The 19,431-nt window shown below is 44.5% G+C and overlaps 1 protein-coding gene across 2 annotated transcripts in view; it reads right to left on the bottom strand.

Annotated features, from left to right (window-relative positions):
• Positions 1–555: 555 nt before the first annotated feature.
• Positions 556–19,431, bottom strand: part of IFFO2 (intermediate filament family orphan 2) — a gene marked incomplete at its 5' end in the record, with an annotated part of 45,461 nt that continues 26,585 nt past the window's right edge. Inside the window, 6 exons of one of the 2 annotated variants that reach the window (XM_083628749.1) lie at positions 556–7,431; positions 7,927–8,057; positions 8,776–8,868; positions 12,365–12,485; positions 16,115–16,257; positions 17,598–17,738. In XM_083628749.1, the coding sequence (XP_083484875.1) occupies positions 7,323–7,431; positions 7,927–8,057; positions 8,776–8,868; positions 12,365–12,485; positions 16,115–16,257; positions 17,598–17,738 (738 nt within the window). In that variant the 3' untranslated portion in view covers positions 556–7,322. The remainder of the gene's footprint in view (positions 7,432–7,926; positions 8,058–8,775; positions 8,869–12,364; positions 12,486–16,114; positions 16,258–17,597; positions 17,739–19,431) is intronic. The other variant, XM_083628750.1, reaches the window with a different exon arrangement.

Here is a 19,431-nt window from a genome sequence, read left to right as displayed (position 1 = left end):
AGAGCTTTTGGACGCAGGTGGCACTGTGGGTTAAACCACAGAGCCTAGGACTTGCCAATCAGAAGGTCGGTGGTTCAAATCCCTGCAACGGGGTGAGCTCCCGTTGCTCGGTCCCTGCTCCTGCCAACCTAGCAGTTCAAAAGCACGTCCAAGTGCAAGTAGATAAATAGGTACCGCTCCGGCGGGAAGGTAAATGGTGTTTCCGTGCGCTGCTCTGGTTCGCCAGAAGCGGCTTAGTCATGCTGGCCACATGACCCGGAAGCTGTACGCCGGCTCCCTTGGCCAATAAAGCGAGATGAGTGCTGCAACCCCAGAGTCGGCCACGACTGGACCTAATGGTCAGGGGTCCCTTTACCTTTTTACCTTTACCTGAGAGCTTTTGCCTGGAAAAAGGACGGTGTGTGTATGAGAGGGACATGCAAACCTGATTTCTGCCTGGATGAAATGTAACAAAAGGGGGCAGTCACATCCACTGCCGCACCCATTCTGCTACTGGCTCTGCCCACCATTGCCATGCGGCCCAGCCCCGCAGAAAAAGATAGACACACACGAAACTTTCAATAACCAGGAAGTTTGGCGTTTATTGTAAGGGTTTTTTTTCCTTTTAAACAAAGAATTACCAGAACCCGTTTTCCCCACCAACAAGCTTCAGGTACATCCCTGATTCACAGAGAAGCCCGTTTGGTATGTGAAAGAAAGGGAAGGGAAGGGGAGGAGAGAGATTATTCAAAACCAAAACATTTGCTAGAAAGAACTTGAGAAATGAAGGATGAACCATGTTTCAGAGCTCCTCTCCTAGAAGCAGGACCAGCAGCACAGGGCAGTTCAAGCAGAGATGGACGGGATTCGTGGGTGTGCTTCCTTTTCCAAAAGAGGAAAAGTCCCCACAGTGCTTTGGGACATCAGATTGGATGTGTAAGATGGGAGCTTTTTGGCACTCATGAATGCATGGCAGCAATCCACTTGGAGCATGGAAGTGCCAGGATGCTCACACAATTTCTGGGTGCCCTATCCAAAATGAAAGTTTCTGAACCATCAGTAAAACACAAGCTCATGTGAGGCTGTGCTACAGATGAGGAACAGGGAAATCCCACTTTGATGGGGGGTGGGAGGCATGTGCTTCTGGAGTAAGCTTAAGAAATGGTTAACCCTTGGACCTTTCTCCCAATTAGAGCACAAATACATTACATCTGGTTATCCCCACTCCCTTAAAATGCTAATATACAGAATATAAAGCACAATATGTACAACAACACAGTAAACAGTTTCTTTCCCCATCCCACACTCGTTAAGTAGTCAGGTTTTTTTGCGGTTGGAAAGGAAATACTTCAGCAACTTCAGTCATAAAGAGAAAGGCGGCGGCAGCGGGGTTAATCCAGATTACCCTTTTTGGCCCCAAAATTGAGCCACCTTAAAAAAATTAAATAAAAAACCACAGGATACCAGCATTTGGAGGACGTTATAAATTTCTTATAGCTTATACATTCCTTATAGCAGAAATAAAACAATTTATGCCCACATTACTACTCACAAACTTCTCTGCTGCATTATTATTTTTTAGGCAACAGTGCAAATTCAGAATTTGCAAGGGAACAGAGGGGCCTTGTGGTCCCTTTGCTGGAGGAACATCAGCCATCAGTTGCAAACAAAAAACCAACAAGCAAACCAACAGCAAACAGACAACACCCAAGCCCTTGTACCTAGGTTTCTGCAAGACAGCCAGCCGAGCAGCTATTTTGCACCATGCAATTCCTATGACACCACCTGCCAAGATCAACAGGGCCTCCATTTTAGAACTTACCTTGCCTAATAAAGTGCAGTTTGTGGATTTCTAAAAGCAGCTCTGCAAGATACATTCACAAAAAAGTTACCAGCTCACAGAAGTTTTTAGTAGCCCACCTGCCTTCTCACAACACATCCCCTATGTCAGTCATTTAGGGGCCTAAGGTGGAAAAAAATAAGGCCTCTGCTTTGGTACAGCTTTTTATCTGCAACTAATTATACACATGTCAGGTTACCTACAAGCCTGTTGGAGCTATGAAGGGTGTGAAATGCTAATAAGCTCTTTGAAAATAGCAAAAACACCAACCCAAACTTTTGTGTCTCCGCTTCTTCAGAACAGGAGAGGCTATATAACAAACAATGGCTGAAATCTCCAAACCAGACACAAATGCTGAGAATCGCCATTTTTAAAGCAGGCTGCTTAAAAAGTGGTCTTGCCTTGGCTCTCCTGCCAAGATGGATCAAGGCCCTTCCTTTTCTACATCTCTCACAAAGAGTCAGAGTCAGCAAAGGATGGAAGTACAGAGCTTGGCAGACAGAAGCTTTCAAGTTCACCTCTATGAATTATCTGGAAAACTGGTCTGAAAACCTACCAGGAAGGAAAAGTTGAGTTTGTGCTATTGACCATCTGGAGCAGCAAGTTTTACAGAGGCAGGCAAACAGTCTGCAGCAGCATGACTGTGTTTTGAAACCTGCATCCTCTTCTAGTCTGCTTCCGAGAGAGACACAACAATCAAGTAATCTGTTGTGGAAACTCTGGCACTGGCACATGACATGAATGCTGCAAGGCTAGAATGGCTCTCTCATCAATTTATGCTCAATGTGTTTGAAGGGATGGAGGAGCCAATACAAGACAGAGAGACTCCTGCATACACCAGGAGCATGCCTAGGGCTCTGTAGGGAAATCCATACAATCATTTTTGCAGGTGGAAGCACCTTCCAGAAACTATCTGCTTGTTGCTGCAGATATTGTTGGAAACAAAGGCAGACAACATCTTTGCTATTATTAATCTTCCATCCAGAGTACTGGCTGGGCAAATCAGCTAGTTATATTTTTGCTACTGTGAAAATTTGGGACATTGAACTTTGCTGTTTTTGACTGCCAAGCCAAGCTGCAATAGGTAGCAAAGTGCTAAGTCAGGTACAACCTTCCTAAAACTCTGAATTCTTTTTGTGAGCACCATCGACCTGGGCCAACTCAAAAATGAAGTGGTGAGAGGATAAGGCGGCCACCCACCCACCGCACAGGTTCCCATCATTCAGATTCTAATTTGCTACAACCCCCTCTGATACATTTTGAGTATGTGAGCTAGCCAGGAATGGTGTTGAGCACAGGAATCCTTTGGGTTGGAGCCAAATCAGCTTTACTCAGAGTAGACCCACTGAAATCAACAGTTCATGTCCATTATCTTCATGCAGAACTAGCATTAGATACACCCTCTTGAGATTTGAGCGTTACTTCATGTTATGCAGAAAACTGATTTTGACCCATTTCTTTGTGTATGTGTGTGTTTGTGTACACACATGCACACAAATAATTCAGACTGAATAATAATAATAATAATAATAATAATAATAATGCCACATCCTTACCTCCATTTCAGTTCCCACATGGGGAAATCTAGAAGGGTTTGTTTCTTGAATAATGCATGTGGAGCGACTGACAGGACAGGAGGTTTGCTCTGTTTTCCCTCTAGTGAGAGGCAAAAACCTTGGAGAGTCCTGACTGAAGGATGATGAGCATGTTTTTCAGCTATTGCAGTTTGTTACACGGCTTCCCCCAAATGCTGCCAAACAACGGTTATGATGTCTGAACTTAACACCTTTAAAAATACAGCATCCCCTTTGAAGAGTACACATTTAAGCTAAGTGAATTTCATTAGGGGGTGGTTTTCCTTTTTGTCCTTGGCATTCATCTTCAAAGCAGCTTTGCATACTTGTTCACTGCCTGAGCCAAGATGTAGTAATAAAACACTGGGAATAATTCAACATTATTGTTCTTTGGACAATTTTTTCTAAAACAACAACAACATGCATCCATAAAGCAGGCACAAGGCCCGTCTATTGAATTCGCCTATTCTTTTTTTCCTTTTTTTTTTTACAAACCCAGTTTGCTTAGGAATCTTGACAGATCTTCATCCTCTCACTAACAAGTAAAGGAAATTAGCCGGCTTAAAAAATCCCTTAAAAACCCACAAGAAAATAAGATTCCCACCCCCACTCCCACCCAATTGTAATTCATTTTTTAAAAAAGTGTCAATATGACACTGCCTCAAGAATAGAAAATAAAGTATTTACAGCTTTACAGAAAGGGGGGGGGGGACGAAGTCATTACAATTCACGTCCAGCATTTTCACATTTTTTTTCCTGACAAGCTTTAAATCTGGTTGCTACGGACGGACAAGACTAAATGCAAATCTAGAGGTGCCACTGTCTACTAAAGCCAGCAGCACTGACGGAAAGAAATGCAATACGAAGGAAACTGTACCGTTAAGGGACTGATCCATTTGCGAACTCACCCTGATGCTCCCTAAGATGTAATAAAACCTCATATTCAAAATGTGAAGGGAAATTTTTAAATTCAGGTTGCATATGATAAAAAAGATACCAACCACCACCTTAACCACTACTATTCTGTTCTATCATTATTCTTACACAGGTAATCCCCACCTACCTCTAACACATACAAATAATAATAATTGCTTACTTGAGTACCCACCTAGTCATTACAAAATGAACCATTTTGTTGATGCCCTCTGTGTTGACCAGTGAAACCTCATCCCCCTACCCACTTATACAACCATACAAGAACCAGTTCCCCCTGCCATGCCTACCCACTACACTCTACCTTGAGCATGCCAGCCATTAAAAGCAAACACATTGACACATGCTCTTAAAGTTTAAAACACACCCTTCCCCCCAAAGAAGATTAGCAGCAATGAAGTTGGATGGCCTTAAGTAAAAACTGCTCAAATTCTCAGTTTCAGAAATAGTAAATCCTACAATTTCTGGGCAACTGAAGTTTAGCAGGTACACATACAGCCTGCACTCAGGAGCTGCCAGATTGGGTAGACGGGTCTCCCAGTGTCTGGAGAAACTGCAGAGCGAAAGAGCCAACATTCAATGCTGGCTTCGGGACCCTGAGATGCTATTTATGAAAGTGCCAAGGCCCAACCCTTTGGAAAGGACAGGGCTGCTGGTCTCCCCTCCACCCCCCCCCAAAAAAAGCTGCAAAACTCAGTCAGAAAAGGGTACAGCTTTGGATAGAAATGGGGTGAAAAGAATAAGGGCTTAGGAATGAGATTCCTTTTCCAAAGCAGAGAGAGAAAGCGATGAAGCGCTTGACCAAAAGTTGCAAAAACAAGCTTTTTAAGGGTTGCTAAGCAATGGGGCATAAAGCTACTAACCAGAAGCAGCAAACTTGAGTTTCAAGCAGCAAATCAGGACGAACACAAAGTGTCCCTTTTTATATTGCATCTTCCACCCCCACCCCTTTTTTTTTTGCATGGATGGGAATATAGTAAAGCTCCCCTTCGGAAGCCAAATACTATCCCACCCAGGAGTGTCTCCTTCACATGACAGATGTGTTTCATCTGCCTAGGAACCAGCCATCACCTTCAGCAACCCAAAGCAGCAGCCAATGGGACAAGAAAGTACTCCGGAGACAGGGAGGGGAAGGAGCCCATCAGCCACAGAACAGCTTTTACTAGGGGTTGATCTGTAGGCATGAGGGGAGAGGTTTCTTCTTCTAGGCATTTCGTATCATTAAGAAGCATTTTGCAGGAGAGATAAATATCTGACACCCACCCACCCACCCACAGCAGCTTTGCCAGGAGGGTGATTGTGCCTCCAAATCTGGGCAGCATAAAATGATACCATGTTGGCAAAGAGCTACTCTTTTGTTCTGGATAACAGCAAGTGATCTGGACCAAGATGATACTGGTTCATGGCACCAACCCCAGCTGACTATCTAGCAAATAAACATCAGATGTTTGCGTTTAAGCCACCAAAGGATGGAGTGGGGGGGGGGGCTAGTCTCACTTGCTTTTCAGAAAAGCAAAGCACGTGACAGTTATACCTTAGTGCCAGACAATACAATACTGTACTCTTGATTTAAAAAAAAAAAAATCCACATCTTGTAATACTTATTTTCAGTGTACCTGAAATACAGTGGTACCTCGGGTTACATACGCTTCAGGTTACAGACTCCGCTAACCCAGAAATAGTACCTCGGGTTAAGAACTTTGCTTCAGGATGAGAAATCGTGCTGCGGCAGCACGAGGCCCCATTAGCTAAAGTGGTGCTTCAGGTTAAGAACAGTTTCAGGTTAAGAACGGACCTCCGGAACGAATTAAGTACTTAACCCGAGGTACCACTGTACAGGTGCAGGACCTGACATGCTTCAAGACATCTAAAGCTGTGTTCCTTGCTGAGGGGTCTTGGGAAAGGTAATGCCACTCACCCCATAATTTAGTTAACACTGATTCTGAGGATGGTGTGGAAAGCTATCACGCTCCAAGCTTCCAAGAGCAGCACAAAAATGCAGTCCTTCCTCAACAGTAACTTTTTGAGAGGAAATCATTTGATGGCTAAAGTACAAATGAAGGGGGAGGGTGAAGAAAAGAGGGAGGGAAGGGAGAAAGTTTGGAACCAAAGGATCACTGGGAGCAGATGCAGCAGGAGGAAGCTCCCTTGGCCAAAACAAGCTCCACAAACAAGTAAAGGTGTGCAAAGTGAATGCTCAGCTTCCTTCCCAACAGGAGACAGAGAAGCCCAGCAGTGACCTAACATTCCATACAAATAAGGCGAACGCTTTGCTTGCTTGTTTTTGCATAGTAATTAAAAAACAGTGTTATTCCCACCCCATCAGACTTTTGCTATTCTTGCCTTGCCACCAAGCTTCTAATAGAGTTCTGGACCTCAGCAGAAAAGGTGTTGTGCAGGTCTCTGAAAGGATTCTCTGAAAGGATTCTCTCAAGCCACAATTCACATCCCTTCTAACTGCATGAGCCAAGAGCAGGTGTCATTAAAGGGCTAAGATTGGGAGGGGAGGACACTTTCAATCCTGTTCACGCAAGACACTTGTCCTCATTGCTGCTCAATGGTGTGATATTTGCTACTTAGTTGCCACGGGGCCTGCTCTGCCAATTTGCGCAGCACTTCAGTCCAGTGCTAAACTTCCATAGCAATTCATTCTTCTGCTATCAGAAGCTTATTTAGAATCATCATTTTTATATAAAAAGCACTATGATATTCCAGTGGAGCTCAAAGTGGCTCAGCTTGGGGCAAAGGCACAATTAAAATACCATATACACATACTTTTTCTTACAGAACTCCACATCTGTCATCTGTAGAACAGTATAAATGTTTTTTACAGCACCAAATCCTTGGATGGGGTGGGAAAAAATACTAGATCAAGTCCTTGGCACCCCCAAGGCTAGGGGCTTTGAAGTCTCTGATCTCTCTGCATTTGTGAAATCTCTTCTTTTTCTGGGTTTTCTTTTTCTTCTCTCCTTGCGCCAGAACGTTCTGGTTATTTATCAGCTGACCATGGGCTCAACGTCTGCTTCTCTGTCAAACTCATCCTGAATTTCATCCGTGTTTCCTGAGTCGCTGCTGGCTACCGAACTGGGAGACGGGGAATTTCTGCTGACAAAGAAAAGGTGAGAGAGAGGAAGAGTGTGGTTAGGTCCATCCTCTTAATAAGCCGTCTTTCCATGTTAAACAGCGGCAAAAGCATGTTCAACTTACATGGATGTAAAGTAGGGAAGTACTGGCTCCTCAGAATGCAAAGGGCAATATGTTAGCTGCATTTCAGGCATCAACAGTTTTATAGCGACATGTAAAACCCTTTGCAGACATTGCAAAAAGTGAGATGACAATTGGAGAAGACAGCACCCTAGTGCTCTGGACCACTGGCTGCCATAAAGTATTTGCCGCTCTTAAACAGTATTGCTGTTAAACTGGATTTTCAAGGTAAACAGTTACATCTTGAGGCCTGCTGTGTTTGGTACTTTCAGCGAAACCAGACACCTCAGAACAGTCTTCAGATTATCGAGTCCCTCCCAATACCTCAGAACGAAAGCTCTCCATCACCATCCTACTTGGGCAAATAAAAGTTATCAGGTGTGGATTCTGTGTTACCTTTCAGCAGAGCCTTTAATGAGCCGCCGGCAAGTCTCCATTTGCACATCCAGGCCCCGTTTCATGCTGCACATTTCCATGTACTCGTGGAGGTGGCGATTCATGTCACTCTTGGCCGTGGCAAGCTCAAGCTGCACAGAAGGAGAGGGCCAAGTCAAGCAAAGCAAAGCATGAGAACCACCTTGTGCCCTCCCTGTCCTCCTGCACATTTTGATGGAATGTCAATTTATTACCACCAGCTGGCCTAAAGGCTGCTAACAGAAGTGAGCATCGCTATTTATAAAGGAGGTAATAAGCTACCTCCTCATTTTTCTTGACAAAGTTCTGAGCTTGTGATATACATAGATTCCAAAAGATTCAAGGCAAAGAAGTATCCCTTCACCAATAACATACACAAGCCCTCTCAAGTTGCACCCAACTCTTCCCTGATTTGCCTATCTGAAGTTTGCACACGAAAGCTCATACCAATAACTAACTTAGTTGGTCTCTAAGGTGCTACTGGAAGGATTTTTTAAAATTTTGTTTTGACTACGGCAGACCAACACGGCTACCTAACTGTAACTAGAACCTTTATTTCCTATTACCTTCTGTCATTCTGCCCACCCCAGAAAACTTTGCCCACCTTGTTTCTCTTCTCATGTCCAATTCAACCACACATAGCCCTCATTAGCAAAAAGAGATGGAGAAGGTAACTGCCTCGAAAGTTACCCCTCAGCATTAAGGCAAAAGCCTGACCATTTTGATCCATGACCAGCCTGTGGCTGCTCATCAGATTTGATCATTTGCTGCCCTTAATTAAACACAACCAGGTCACACAGACAAACAATTCTTAGGCTCCTCGTTCCTTACCTCAATCTGTCCTATCGTTTCTTGGTATTCTTTGTCCCTCGTTTTGAAGAAAGATTCTGTTTCATGGATCAAGTTGCCCAAGTTCTCCTCTTGCTATAAAATAAAGAAAATCAGGAAGAGGTGAGCAAGGAATTCTGTCACCCAGAACCAGCCAAACAGCCAGGCAATACTGTAGATCCTATCCAGCTCAGTATTGTCTACAATGACTTGCAGTGGCTCTCCAAGATTTCAGGCCAGGATCTCTCCCAGGCCCTACCTAGAGATGCTGCAGATTGAACCTAGGACCTTCTCCATGCATTTAGTATATTATGGTAACATTCAAGATCATCTGTTCTAAGATAGTGTCCACTTGACAGAATTTAGCCTAGCAGAGCTTTACAGACAGAAGCCTGCAGTGCAGAAAAATGGTTCAGTTCTGGCTCCGTCTGGGGAGCTAGAGGCCTGGAGAGAGGGAGTTGCAGCACTCTGTGCTCAGCTCCCTGAGTCAATTAGCCTTTTATTCCCGATCTCGATCTACAAGGCAAATCTACCCTTTCGTTGTGTAATTTTCAGTTAGAAGGGATTTAAGCCTCTTAAAACCTTTAGAGCTGCAGCAATGTAGGCCTGAACTCCGTAATACTCCACTGATAGCTATACTTCTAACACACAGGCACATGGTTATATGCAAATAATCTGTCACTTAATTCCAGCCCATCACTAAAACTGCTTTATCGCCCTGGCAGTTGCAGCTCACTAGAAAGACGCCTTCACAAACGTCTGCCACATTTTGCAACTGTAGCACTTTGGTGTAATCTCTCACCGTTTTGCAGTGCACACCACCACAGTTCACAAAATGGAAATAACAACTTAACATGCGCTCCTGGCAGTCAGTATAAGGTGGATTGCTGAGGAGATGTGGCTGCTGCAGTGGCTTTCTAGCCAAGGAGACAAAGCTTCCTACCTCCCACCATCACCACCCTCTATCATGTTACTGAGAAAGGGAGGAATGGAGGTACACTGAGAATTTGACTCTCCCAGTGTCAAGGCACTCAAGGCTCAAATGCATCATCAGAAAGGGACATCAGAAAGGTTTCCGAGCAGTACGTCTCCCAGTACGTTTCCGAGCACAATTTAAAGTGTTAAAGCCCTAAACGGCCTTGGTCCAGTATATCTGAAGGAGCGTCTCCACCCCCATCGTTCCACCCGGACACTGAGGTCCAGCACCGAGGGCCTTCTGGCGGTTCCCTCGCTGCGAGAAGCCAAGTTACAGGGAACCAGACAGAGGGCCTTCTCAGTAGTGGCGCCCTCCCTGTGGAACGCCCTCCCACCAGACGTCAAAGAGAACAACTACCAGACTTTTAGAAGACATCTGAAGGCAGCCCTGTTTAGGGAAGCTTTTAATGTTTGATGTATTACAGTATTTTAATATTTTTTTGGAAGCCGCCCAGAGTGGCTGGGGAAGCCCAGCCAGATGGGCGGGGTATGTATGTATGTATGTATAAATAAATTATTATTATTATTATTATTATTATTATTATTATTATTATTATTACACACCCATTAAACACAGAAACTATTCCCTACAGACTTTATCGGGCAACAGGGACAGGATTCTGTTGCTCTACCCAAACAGTTCAGCAAGCAGCTCAAGGCTCTTCTGAACCAGGCATCCTAAAAAGAGAATTTGCAAACCAGTTGACTTGATGCCCTTGGAGAAAGATGTCTAGGCCACTCCATCATTCCTGTTCTCTCATTTTAGCTTAGTGTTTCTGATATATGTCAGCTAAATAAAAGTCCCATTCATTAAAAACTAGTAAGACTTTGTTAACTGTGCCTGGCCTGCTTCCTTTGTGACTAACTTCCTGTGCTGCTGTGTTTCCTGTGTTTCAATCTCTCTGTTGTTGGCTTTAAAAAAATTGTTAAAATATTATCAGACATACAACAAGCCTACATTTTTAATACCAAAGCTTGACCAGCTTCCTGTGAAGTCCCTTCTCACTTTGCTCCAATGTTTAAGCAGCTTCAGCTTTATTTCTCCAATATGGGACAAATCAAAATCAATTTCTACAGAATCACCAAGTGCCTATCAGTTTAAGAAATTTATGCTACGTTCCAGAAGTTGTCAGCCACTTGTAAGTTGTTGATAAAAGCATAATTTAACATAGTAAAAATAAAGATTCTCAAATTCACAATCAGTGCTCTTGAGTCCTATATGATCTCATAGGCCCATGTTACTACTGTTGAAGGGAGATAAGTTAAGAGTTGCTTCCCCTCCTCCCCATTTTCTTGTTTACAAACACCACCATTATCATTTAACGAGACCTTGAGTGCCTGGCCACCAGTCACAAACATCATTTACAAACAGCCACTGCCTGCAGAAGAGCATGTGATGGAAGGTTCAAACCACCGGATCATGCGGTAACAGGAGGCTCCACATGAAAAAGCACTGCCATGTGATTCCAGAAACACAGCACAAAACTTAAGAATCCCCAGCAGAAAACCGCACTAGTTTCTGGAGTTGTAGCCAATGCTAGACCCATTTAACTTGGTAGCCATGACAAAGCTGGGTTCCATTAATTTCCAAGGGTCTACTCTGAGTAGGCCCAATGTAATGAGTATTATTAATTAATTAAATTTGTATACTGCCCCTCGTACGCAGACCTCAGGGCAGGTTCACAACATAAAAATACAATATAATAGGCCTGTGTGGTGCAGTGGAGTGTTAGACTAAGACAGAGCTTTCCAAACTGTGTGTTGTGACAAGTTAGTGTGTCTGCTGCAATGTGTAGGTGTGTCGGCGAATGCTCCAAATGCTCCTGGGGAGGTCTCCCCGACCTGGTCTTTGAGGCTCGCTGTGGGGGAAAGCAGCGCTTCCCCCCACCAGCCCCAAAGAGCAGGTCAAAAGGAACCTGAAGCCTCTGGAGCCCAGAGGGAACTCCCGCCGCACTCCAGAGGCTTCGGGTTGCCTTCACTGAAGCCTGGAGAGCGAGAGGGGTCAGTGCGCACCGACCCCTCTCGCTCTCCAGGCTTCCAAGGTAGCCGCCTGAAGCCTCCAGAGCACAGCGGGAACTCCCGCTGCGCTCCGGAGGCTTTGGATGAATGCACCTTGAACGCACCTTGTTTTAGAGGGGAAGAACAAGGGGGAAAAAATTTCCTGTTCTCCCCCTCCTATGGTCCGGTGCATCCTATGGTCCGGTGTGTCCTATAGAGCGAAAAATACGGTAATACAGTACATGTGTGTTGAGACGGTGGGGAGCTGAAGGTGGGTGGAGAAAATATAAAAATGTAGCCAACACTATGGCAAAGCTTTAAACTCCATGTTGGTTTTTTTCTGCACAAAAAAAGGAGCCTCAACAACACAACTTCAGGTGCAGATCAAAAACAATCGCCTGTCAATTATACAGCAGCAAGTAAACCAATCTTTGCAAAAGTGGCCATTTTTATTCTCCAGCAGAGAGGATTTGCCAAATTCTAACACAATGGAGGCTTTTGAAAATTTGGATTTATGTTTTTGATAATAAAAAAATCATTACTTTTTAAAACCCTTCCAGAAATCAGTCACAACCTTACTAGAGAGCCATCCCACGAAGAGCCCAGATCCAAAACTCACCTCTCCCTGGAGCTCGATTGATGGGTTACAGTTGGTGAAGTCTTCCCAGAGGAGCAAAGTATCCTCATTCTCCTCCCACGTTAAACTGTCACAGTCATCATCAAAATCGAAGGTTTCACGCCTGACAGGGAAATATATATACATATATTTTCATTAAAAATCCTTGTAATCCTTCTTCAAAACAAGCTTAGGAGACGGTATTAGTGCTAGAACACACACATAAAGGCATAGGATTTTGATGTGGCTATCTCGCCCTCTGCTGAAAAGAGGCTCCACATTTGCCTTTTATTCTGCTGCAGGATAGACAGACTTGAAATTCCAAGCTAATCTTAGTGTGACAGTTCAGCTGTTCCCCTCCAGGTGGTGCTGCACATCAAAACAACAGTCCAGAGCTTTACACAAAGGTTCTAGTGTCTGAATTAAAAAGATTTCTGCCCATCACTAACAAAAGATACAAAATGCCCAAGACGTACAAATGTAATTAAAAAGTCATGCTTTAAAGCAGTGAAAGGATGGGCAGTTTCACTAACCACCTATGATCATTGCTCTGTGCTGCTTTAGTTTCATATGCCGTACAATAGGGGTTGGCAAAAAATTTTAGCCGCAGGCCGGTCCACTGTCCCTCAGACAGTGGCGGACTGGAGAAGTGGTACTGGGGGGGGGCAAGTAGTCCTCCTCCTCACCCCCCACCTTCACCTCCACCCACAGCCGCTGCGCTTACCTTCCCTGGCCGCTGCTGCTTCTCATGGGTAGGCAGAGTGAGCTCGTCTGCTCCGCTCTCTGGCCCACAGGAGCACCAGGGCAGTGGTAGCGGAGGGAAGATGAGTGGCGCAAAAGGGCTGATGCTGGAGAGGGGCTGCTTAAAATGGTGCTTAGCCAGCTCAGCCCAGCCCCCTTCCTCCTCTAGGCAGGGCAAGAAGAAGCCAGGAGGAGGGAGGGAGGAGGCGCCACCACAGTGTGTGTTAGGGAGAGGGGGGTAAATGGAATGGCGCGGGGGGGGGGGGAATGGCGCAGCCCGAACGAACAGAATCCCCACACCGATCCACGGACAGTCCGCGGGCCGGATCCTGAAGGCAATTGGGCCTGATCCGGCCCGCGAACCTTAGTTTGCCAACCCCTGACTTACAACAAGCATTACTAGAAACTGGGGGCCCCTGATGGTTTCATCACTAATCCTGCCCCCTCCCCAGATTCTCTGACCCAATTTTGAAATCTCCAGGGGACAGAGCTGCATGTGGGAGGTGCACAGCGAATGAGGAGTCCCAGAAGCTCATTTAGCTCTGATGTCTAAATTGGAAGCGGTTTTATATACAGTCTGACTGTTGATCCACTTAGATCAGTATTGTCTGAATAGATGGGTGGCAGGAGTTCTACACCGTACCAAGCAAGACTCTTTTCCCAGTTCTACCTGGGGATGCCAAGAAGTGAATGTAGTGACTTCTGCAGGTAAAGCAGGTGCTTTGCAAGGACCTTTGGACTACAGACCTGTAAGCAGTTAAATGCCATACAAATGAAGTAACGCAACAGCTCTGATCATTAAGTAAGCAAACATTACTATGGCAGTTCCAGGGAACACATCACATCAAAACTGATGCCTTTTATGGGACCAATTTGGGCTAGCCAAAGGAACACAATCAGGCTTAAGAAGTTACATCTAGTCAAGGTCACAAGGCAGTGATGCCTGAATTTTCAGCTAAAAACTAACAGGATGAAACTTTGAAAAGATTTACACTAGCTTCTTTTAAAGAATTGCCTGAGAGGGGACTGCTTGATCCCATCCTCCAGGAATCTTGCGGCTACTCTGCTGAGCTCCACAATGGCAGACATTTTTGTCTCCTGAGTTCATTTCCTTCCCAGCAGAGCATATATAAAGCAGGAAGTCGAGGTCAACACTTCATCTTATGACGAATGAATTCAAAACTTGGCAGTGGACTGGAAGAGGCAGCGTGGGAGCACATGCCAGCTTCTAAAATCGGCCAAGCCTCCCAGTTTAAAACTACTGCTTTCCTTCAGCTGCATTTATTTTGCAACCATGGCTATTTGTATAATCTGAATAATTTGAACCCTCTTACGAAAAGACACAGCACTAACACAGTTGTTGTTCCTTAGGGGTTTTAGAAGGGATTTCTTTTCACTTCCAACAATGCAATGGACTGGCCTATTAAGTGTATAGTCAGAACTGTCAACCGTGTCCACAGTGTTTAAACCCAAAACATTACTTGCAGAGTGTCCCAAAGAATCAGCCCTCAGTAAGCCACATTCAAAATAAACTGCAGGATTTCTGGGTGGGCTTGCAGACACTGGGGTTGTACTCCATCACTGCCGTAGTCCAAGCATGTAGCATTTTAAGAGTAAAGGTACGCAGCAAAAGGTGATGTTGGCACATGCCATTCAAAATAAGAGCTGGAACAAATCCCATGTCCCGAAAACATGCCACAGGGGTGGGGCTCCTACGTAAGGCGCATGGCATGAATGAGAGCTGCTAACTGCAGATCCTTCTGAGGGAGAGTGCATATGCACAATGGCCTGGAAATTCCGCTTCTTGAAAGAGGCAAAGTGTTTAAAAGCATTGGCTCTATAAAAACAGTCATAAAGACCAGCATTATGATTACTAAGCAAGAGTTTCACTTGGGGACATAATTTCTGAGTGACGAAGACTCTTATCTTTTATTGGCATTTAAGAAGAGGACTGCTGGGTGAAGTCATGATGGATTCCAGTAACGGTATGTATAAGCTAGCCAATCCTGCCTAGCTCATTTTCAGCAAGCTTCCCTCCCACTGGATAAGAAGGGTTGCTTAGACAGCAGGGCATGCAGTGCAATGTAGGCTGTCCCAAACTGTGTGTTGTGATGCCCCTGCATTAGGGTTGCACTTACAGCAAAAGGCTGCAGGCCCTCTTGTCAGCAAGTCTTGCTCAGGGGATCTACATGCAGAATTTCAGATACCTGTATTTTCAGGTATCTGAAATTCTGCATATAGATCCCCACCCTTTTCATTTTCTTTTTGAAAACCAAGTTGTTTCTGGCCATGATGACTGCAAAGCATACAACTGGAAGTGTGTAGGCAATTACCACCGAGATCTCAAGAGGTGGCAGGGAGTGAAAAGCTAATATTTCCAGCAGACAGGCTTGAGTGCCCTGTGGTATCCCTGTGATATGAAGACTCTATCTTAGCTGTATTTAGAACAGAGCTAGGGAACCTGATGCCCTCCAGATGTGGTTGAACTACCACTCCATCTTTCTATGACTGGGGCTGATGAGAGCTGGAGTCCAACATCTGGAAAGCACTTGGTTCCCCACCTGTGCTTTAAATAGACATATTCATGGAGGATAGGTCTAGCAATAGTTATTAGCTAGGACAACTATCTGGAATCTCCAGGTTCTGGAAGCAGTGGCCCTCTAGTTACCAGTTCCTGGGGGACAAATTGGCCAAGGATTCCTGGCTTTGAGTATTGCTTGTGGATTTTCCCAGAGGCACCTGGCTAGCCAACAAGAGAAGCAGGATGCTGGAATAGATGGGCACTTGGTCTGCTCTAGCAAGGTTACTCTTATGTTCTTCCAGCAGAAGCAGAATTATGCAAAACAAGCAGATCTATGCGAGTTCTCTGATTTGCATGATTAAAAGCTACAAAATCCTACTTGCCTCAGTGAAGAACAGAAACTACCTCGAAGCCATATTTTGGTGTGTGACCCTTCCAAGGGCCACAGCCAAAAGGATGCCAAGACATTCCCCAGCCTCTGAAATACTCACAGCTGATTAAACATCCTCTTCATTTCATCCGTGATGTTCAGAGAACAACTGACTTCATCGTCCGAAAATCGGGCATTGTCTGGATCCTGCTCAGAGAGGTCATCATCCGACACGAGTTTCCGTTCTTTCTTCTTGGAAGCCACCTGAATTGGAGAGAAGGGCAGTGACTAGAAGGTTCAGGTGAGCTGCTACGCCAAGAAGGGGCAGAGATAAAGGAGAGGTATGAGGTGGGGAAAAATATTGTGAGCCATCAGCCACCCCCACCCCACTTCCAATGGTTTGAGTGAGCAAGTGACAGCTGACACAGATTCATTAAATCACAAGTGTTACAGGTGGCAGAACACACAGCACAGGGAAGCAAATTGAGACAGCACGCGGCAAAAAAGCAAGCTGCTAGCGCTTCAGATGGGCCATGCCTCAGTGGCACAGCCATTTGGGCTACAGTCGGCCATGCGAAGGCTAGGAGGATGACGCACAAGCGGTTGGAGATGCTCAAGGTGACAAGCTGGAGAGCAACAGGCACCCCTTGGCGGTCCCCTGCCTGGCCTCAGCTAACAGTGACAAGGGGGGGGGACTCAGCTGTGCCATACAGCCAGGAAGAAGAACCCCGAGTCCTGCACCATTTTCCACCTAGAAGCAGAGCTAGTCAGGCACCAGTTTTGACAGGAAAACAGAATGAAATTGGAGGAAGGAGTTTGGAAACACAAAGAAATTTCATTTCAAATATCCATCCACCATAAACAAAAGTGGATCACAGCTAACAAACAGAGTTATAATCAATAAGCATATATGAGTGAACTGATTCCTTAGTATGACTCTGGGATGGTTTTATGAATTTTGTTTTATTGGTTTAAGGTTGTATGGGACAGTGTGCTTCTTGGGATTTAATAACGGATAGCAGAATAATCAGGGGCATAAATACTAAGAGGAGGGGCAGGGTGCCCTGTGGTGATGGCCTGTCTCCTACTCCCTGGACCAAAATCTACTTGTGGATGGAGGTTTTCACAGCTGCCTACACACTTGCAATGTCATGACAGCTAACTGTTTGTTTTCTCCTAGAGTTCTCCCAGGGTCAGAAAAAAATATCTGATTTTTATTTTACAAGGAACATAAAAGCCAAGTGGGACATCATAATGCATTTTTGTGGTGTCTCAAGAGGACCAGCAGACATACAAGCTTGCTCTTATGATTTATCTGAAGACTTCTAAAGAGATTGAGGTCTTAATGTTGCTGTGTGAGACCCAAGGCCTGGTGACACCTGTGCAGACCTTTGTAGATGCAAGAACACAACTCCCTGCTTCAGTTAGGTTATTCCCAACATGGGAACAGAGCACATGAAACTGGGGTGTTCTCTACAGAGGCTTGTCAGCTGGTCCCATGATTTACAGTGGGAATCCTGAACAGCAACTCCAAATCCAAAACACAGCTCCATCTCTCTCTGGCACAGCCATGTTCTCCACAGGACAGGATGGAGCCTAATCACCTGGAATATCTTGGAAACGTCTTCAGAGTTGCGCTGCTGCGCTACATCACACAGTTTGGCTGTGATATCGATTCGTCGGCAGATGTCCATGTCCACCTTCATGGCTTTTTCTTGGATCTTTGTGTCCAGGTCTGTCATAGGCTGCAGGAAGGACAGCAGTGGATTATCTTCCATTAATACAGTTCAGAAGATAAGAAGGAGATGACCTACAGTATCTCCATCAATGCAGATCACGCCAGCCTCCATATTAAATGCTGCCTGGTTTCCAGGCATGCTAAACATCCAAGGGACAGCAGCATTTGGGGTAGGTAGTCAATTCACTGCAAGTTGAACACTGATTTCTAACAAAGGCAAATGTTCAAGGAAGGTTACGCTTTAAACAAACTCTCAACCCAAAGCCTTACATTTGCAATGCTATTTATTTTATGGAATGTACATGGAAAAACCTATTCCAGAAGTCCCCCACATGATGTGTGGGGTGCAGGTTCTGTTTTATGTAGAAAGACAGTAGTACTTCATGTCAGAAAATTCACCTAGCTACTTCACACTAAAAATAGTTTCTCTTACAGGACAATGATATTATTGAATTCCAACATCTTTCAAGAACTTACAAGATGAAACCTGGCACATGATATATGCGTGCAGAAAGTAATGAGCGTTTAAAAAAAAATCTACAACCTAAAATATTTAATTCTAGGAGAAAAGGGACCTTCCAAATTTTCTAATCTTGTTCAGATTTTCACTTCCTAGGTTTGTTTGTGTATATATATTGTTTTGCTGCTCATTATTTGCAGTTCTGAGCTCCTTTAGGAGGAAGAGAAGCACAGAAATGTAAGAAATTCAGTGGCTATAAATGGAGGAGCATTTCCCAAATATTCTGTAACTGTGCTTTTTGCACTACATAACCCTTAAAAATACACACACACAAGTCTTTCTAGAGAAAAGCATCTACTTTCTTAAAAAAAATAAAAAATCCAAATCTGACCAAAGCCAAATATTTATTCCACATACAATACTGATAAGGACAATGTTTTACACCTCATACCCTTCCATTATGGAAATGTCTCTTAAACAATCATTTATCCAAAAAACCTTGCGCTACTCTCTATGAAATTCTGCAGCTTCTGCTATCTACACAAGATGTACATTTTTCTGTATTCCCTCACCCTTAGTTAGACTGTGCTCTGACTGGGCTGCTGCTCTCTGCACACACTAACAGTATTTATTTTAAGCTATTAAGTTTTAACAGTCCATAACTGCGCCACCTATAAATTACAAAGATAAAATTATGCCCTGCATGTTTACATCATGAAAGTTACAAGGTATGTAAACTCAACTGAGATCCTGCCCTAGAGCCACTTTGTGGAGCACAATGACACATCCACACTTGGCCGAAAGAATGGATTTCCCTCATAAAAAGCAGAGTGCAAATACTTGCGCCCATTGACATTTTCTTTGGAGTCTGACTTTCAGAACAACAATATGCACCAACAGGTTCTCCCCCCGCCCTGCCCACAGTTTTTATAAGGAGCCAGGGCAACATGCTTCTGATATGTCCCAGAGCAATGTTTGAAGTTCCCAACTGAAAACAATACTACAGAGGGGGGTGGAAAAAGAGAAAAAAGAGGAGGGCTGGGGTAGCTCTGCTGTTGAGCCCAGAGATAAATGTGAGCAAGGCCTTAAAGTGAAGTGTGTGGAAAATCAGGAGTGGCTTTTCTTCATGTGAACTAGAATCTTTGAACACTCAAGTTCCCTACATCAGCTAAATAGTTATCACATAAATGAGGTTTGTCATGCTTTCTACCTGTTCTGATTGTCAGGCCACACTATTGAC

This window comes from Podarcis filfolensis (assembly GCF_964270895.1).
Source record: "Podarcis filfolensis genome assembly, chromosome: 8".
In the NCBI taxonomy this organism is placed as follows: domain Eukaryota; kingdom Metazoa; phylum Chordata; class Lepidosauria; order Squamata; family Lacertidae; genus Podarcis; species Podarcis filfolensis.
This window is presented reverse-complemented; position numbering and strand designations above follow the sequence as displayed.